Source organism: Drosophila novamexicana, unplaced genomic scaffold (assembly GCF_003285875.2).
Source record: "Drosophila novamexicana strain 15010-1031.04,08,12 unplaced genomic scaffold, DnovRS2.1 tig00004557-arrow-arrow-pilon, whole genome shotgun sequence".
Taxonomy (NCBI): domain Eukaryota; kingdom Metazoa; phylum Arthropoda; class Insecta; order Diptera; family Drosophilidae; genus Drosophila; species Drosophila novamexicana.
Genome location: NW_020825053.1, coordinates 116,019 through 121,204, shown reverse-complemented (window position 1 = coordinate 121,204; position 5,186 = coordinate 116,019). Strand labels below are relative to the sequence as shown.

Below are 5,186 nucleotides of genomic sequence, written 5' to 3'. Positions count from 1 at the left end.
TTCATCACCAAACCTAATAAACAATTTTTCCATACAGGTGCATATTCTACTTCATCTAACAAATTTTGTGAGCAAGCAAAGTTGCTTGGATACGCATATAGCTATTCGAGTGGTATCGTGCCTTGCCTTAATTTATTCAAAAGAAAATATATTTCTTGGGTTAAATTAAAGGCGAGTTTTCACATTCATTTTTATATCTATAGTTTAATTTAATCCATTCAGTTCTCAAAATTGATTATCATGTACGTTTAGATTTAAAAATTGCGCAATGTCATACAAAATGTGATGTTACGGATGTGAAACAATAAAAAAGCAGATACATATGATATGACATGATATCGATCTGAAAACTATTTCAATTTCTCCTTCATTCGGTTGAGAGCGCTGCCAGCCTTGAACCACTCAATTTGCTCGGCGTTGAAGGTGTGGTTGAGCTGTATTTTATCGGAGCCGCCTCCGTTTTTGATCTCGCAATCGATGGGCTTGCCGGGAGCCATATCCTTCAGATTAAGCAGCGACAGTTTGCTGGTAGGCTGGACCTTGTCGTAGTCGCTGGGATTGGCAAAGGTCAGTGCTAGCAGACCCTGCTTTTTTAGATTAGTCTCATGGATTCGGGCAAAGGACTTGACTATGATGGCAACTCCACCCAGGTGGCGTGGCTCGAGGGCGGCATGCTCGCGGGAAGAGCCCTCGCCGTAGTTGTCCTCGCCGACGGCTACCCACTTGACATTGTTGGCCTTATAGTCACGTGCCACTTCGGGAACTGCGCCCCAGCTGCCACTGCGCTGGTTCTTGATCTTGTTCATTTCGTTGTTTTCGGCATTGGTGGCGCCTATGAACATATTGTTGGAGATGTTGTCCAAGTGTCCGCGGTATTTCAGCCAGGGCCCGGCGGCTGAGATATGATCGGTAGTGCATTTACCCTTGACTTTGATAAGAACGGTGAGATCTGTGAGATCTTTGCCGTCCCACTTTGGGAAGGGCTCCAGAAGTTGCAGGCGATTCGATTTTGGATCCACAGCAACTTTCACTTTGCTGCCATCTGACGGGGGAGCTGAGTAAGTATCCTGTCCGGGATCGAACCCCTTGGCGGGTAGCTCCTCGCCAGTGGGTGCTTTGAGCTTAAATTTCTTTCCTTTGGAGTCGGTCAGCTCGTCCTTCAGTGGATTGAAGTCCAGGCATCCTACAATGGAGAGCGCGGTGACAATCTCAGGACTGGTCACAAAGCAATGAGTCGCTGGATTGGCATCGTTGCGGCCGGTAAAGTTGCGATTGTACGATGTGACTATGGTGTTCTTTTCGCCCTTCTTCACGTCCTTGCGATCCCACTGACCGATGCAGGGCCCACACGCATTAGCCAGAACCGTCGCGCCAAACTTATTGAACGTCTCGATCATCCCATCACGCTCTATGGTGGCGCGGATCTGCTCCGATCCGGGCGTCACATTAAATGGTATTTTGGCCATCAGACCATGGCTTAGGGCATCTTTGGCAATGCTGGCACAGCGGCCCATGTCTTCGTACGAAGAGTTGGTGCAAGAGCCAATCAGACCCACCTTTATCTCAATGGGGTAGCCGTTCTTCTTCGAGTTTTCACCCAGCTTGTCTATAGGGTGCGCCAGGTCAGGAGTGTATGGTCCATTCACTAGCGGCTCTAGCTTGTCCAGGTTTATCTCAATCAGCTTGTCATACTTACAGCCTTTGTCGGGTGTCAGTAGCTTCTTCTTATACTTTTGTGCCTCTGCGGCAATATTGCCCCGTCCCGTGGCGCACAGATAGTGTATCATGCGTTCATTGAAGGGAAACAGCGAGGTAGTCGCACCGATCTCGGCGCCCATATTGCAAATGGTGGCCTGGCCCGTACAGGAAATAGATTCGACCCCCGGGCCATGATACTCGATGATGGCTCCAGTGCCGCCTTTGACGGTCAGGATTTCGGCCACCTTCAAAATAACGTCTTTGGCTGCGGTCCAGCCGCTGATTTTGCCAGTCAGATGAACACCGATTACATTGGGGCATTTGAGCTCCCAGGGCATGTTTGCCATCACATCGACAGCATCGGCCCCGCCCACACCAATGCAGAGGCCGCCCAATCCGCCGCCGTTGGGCGTATGAGAGTCGGTGCCGATCATGAGGAGGCCGGGAAAAGCGTAGTTCTCCAGTATGATTTGGTGAATGATGCCGCTGCCTGGCTTCCAGAATCCCAGACCATACTTGCCGCTGGCGGAAGCCAGGAAGTCATACACCTCCTTGTTCAGATCCTTGGCGCGCTTCAGATCCTGCTCGCCACAAATCTGTGCCTCGATCAAGTGGTCGCAGTGCACAGTTGAAGGGACAGCCACCTTACTCAGGCCAGAAGAAATGAATTGTAGGAGCGCCATCTGAGCGGTGGCATCCTGCATGGCCACACGGTCCGGACGCAGCAGCAGGTATGACTCCCCGCGCTTGATATCTTGATCGCTTGGATAAGCCAGATGGGAGTAGAGCACCTTCTCCGACAAGGTAAGAGGCCTTTTTAGGCGACTCGCTACACAGTCCAACTTCTCGCTTAGCAGCTTATAAGGCAAGGGTTGGCCAGTTTCGAACTTAGACATGGACACGCCGGAGGACTTTGAGCTCATGGAAACGTTCCACTGACTCATCAAGGGCCTGACGGCCCTTCTGCAAAGTCTGCGCAGCCTCTCTGCTGTCTGTGCAATCATCCTCTTAGTCATGGTAAATTCTTTTAAAATATTATATTTAATGTATTACTAAAACATACAATAATTTTGTCGGAGGGATAAAATATATATTTATACTTCCTTTTATGTCTTAAAAAGAAATATTTTTTAAAAGTCTAGTACGAAATCATTTGCTCTCCAGTTTATGAAAACTTTTGCAAAGGGATCTATTCTACATTTTTCCTGAGATTGAGATTGTTGCTAATAGTTGATGTTTTATCTCTTTATATAAAACTGTTTGTCCTGACTGATTGACTGACTGACTGACTGACTGATTGGTGATCAACGCACAGCCCACACCGTAAGAATTAGGAGGCTGAAATTTTTACTGAAGTTACCTTATGCGATGAAGGCGCACATTAAGACGCGGAAATTCCACACGCAAGTGCGAAAAACGTTTGTATTAAACTTTTTAGCTTACCATCCGATCGGCCTTAAGCTAATTTTCAAAGATCTTTGTTCAAATTCGCTTGAGGGGTGTTTCGCACTTCTTGGAAAATCCATCCCTCCTTGGTGGAAATGGGGGGCCAACCATTTTGTGGGTGACATTTCGCCTTCAAATTCATTTCGGGGGATCTACATAAAAAATCATTTGAGACCTCGATTCCCATTTTTCACGAAATCTATACTCCTTTAATGGAACGCGCATTGCAAAGTTTTTGGTTGGTGAATTTTAAGTTGTTTCCCATTTACATCAAACTTATTTTCAGAGCTCTATATTAGAATATAATGAATACATATTTCAGCGATTTCGAAAATTCCCCTCGCAACAGTGGTAAAATGCCGGATAACGTTTGTATGAAAGTTGTTTATTTACCGTCCGCTCAATTTCAAAATCATTTTCAAAGGTTTTTGAGAACATTGATTTTATAACATACGTGCCACTGGCAAGACCGGTCTATACCCGCTGGTGTACTTATATTATTATTGCTAATTTATGATGTACATGGCTCGTATAAGATTTTATATTGCTTAAACGAGAAACTATTACCAAATCAGCTGTCATATTAGAGGTGAAAACAAGTTCATTGAAAGGCTATTAAGGGCCATGTGCCATTAATCGAACTCAAATTTCCTACAGCTCTCCACTGAGAACACATGGGCCTAAAATGCATACTTATATGTTGACAGGGGCGATATTCTGTGCATATTTGAAAAAATACTATGAAGAACACAAGGAACAAGGGGCATGTCGATGGCAGGGTCGGAGAGAGGAATGTTGTGTGAATGAAGCGTCCCGTTGACATGGGTGATGTTGCAACAATGTGAGTCAAGCGATTCACATGAAACTATGCGACTCGAAAGCTGACGTGAGTCATTTCTGCCATAGGCTAACTGACGTGCTACTACAATGCAAGTGGCAAACAGAAGGACAGCACGTCATTTACTTGAGTGGGGCAGGGGAAAGTTGCAGAGACCAAAGTGTGAACTGCAAGTGAGGCGCACGACGAGCAACGTGGCTGCATCCTGTGATTGTGTTTGCCACAGTGCGCCGAGTGTCAGCAGAACACACTGCAGACACTGGGTATACTGGACAAACTGGACAGTAGTCAGCCAGACCGGTAGTTGGCAGAACCACTTTCAATTGAAATCGACGTGCCTGTTTGCCACAAAACCGTTGATGATGGCTAGGTCGGTCACCGGATGGGTGGGCACAGTCCGTTCGGGAGAGAGGGGCGGGCGAAGGAACCACCAGGAGAGCGGCCGAAACAATACGAAAAATTGATTGGCTTGACACAAGCGCACCCGCAAAGCTTTTCCATATGATGAACTAAGCGCCCAACTTGGCACAACGTTGACTATGATTTTCTATAATTGATGGTTTTCATTTTGCGCCGAAAACCCGAACTATCGCAACTGAACAGTTGAACGTTGACCAACTAATATGTTCAACAATTTGGCTAAGTTTCTTGAAAAGCAATCAGAATTTTCTTTGGTTACGTGTGATGAAATGGTAAGCACTCTGTGCTTATATTTGAAACTAGCGGTTATTGCCCGGCCTTGGCCGTGGAACGTTTTGTGCAAAAAATTTAAGTATTACCATTCCACTAAGTACACGCCCGTGTAAAGTTGAAATCTACCCATCTTGATCTCCACTTCAACTTAAAAATATGTTTTAAATTCATTGAATAAAGAACCAAGCTATGGAGTCAACGATTTAAACCTATTTTAGTCTTGCAGTGAGAATCTCGAAACAGAAGAATATTCTTTCATTAATTAAAACTTTTAGCCACATTTGCTGCTTAAGAAAGTATTAAATAAATTTTTCTTTAATTAACCACTGTTATGCGTGGAATTTTCCAAGTCGCTGAAACACGTATTCATTACGTTCTTATGTAGAGCTTTGAAAATAACTCTGATGCAAATCGGACTTATTTTAAAACGTAGGCAAAAAAATCTTTGAATAGCATTTGCCACCGACGTAGCTTGGATTTTAAGAAGAATGTTAAACACGTCTAAAATGAA

The 5,186-nt window shown here is 45.1% G+C and overlaps 1 protein-coding gene across 1 annotated transcript; it reads right to left on the bottom strand.

Moving 5' to 3' along the window:
* Positions 1-200: 200 nt before the first annotated feature.
* On the bottom strand, positions 201-2,795 carry LOC115770565 (probable aconitate hydratase, mitochondrial). Its single transcript, XM_030715877.1, has one exon. It carries the CDS (start codon positions 2,712-2,714, stop codon positions 351-353), a length of 2,364 nt encoding a protein of 787 aa, XP_030571737.1. The 5' UTR covers positions 2,715-2,795; the 3' UTR covers positions 201-350.
* Between the last annotated feature and the right edge of the window lie 2,391 nt (positions 2,796-5,186).

What these genes read in the sequence shown, in the direction of transcription:
- LOC115770565 (XM_030715877.1), bottom strand. Translation starts at nt 2,714, where the DNA reads ATGACTAAGAGGATGATTGCACAGACAGCAGAGAGGCTGCGCAGACTT.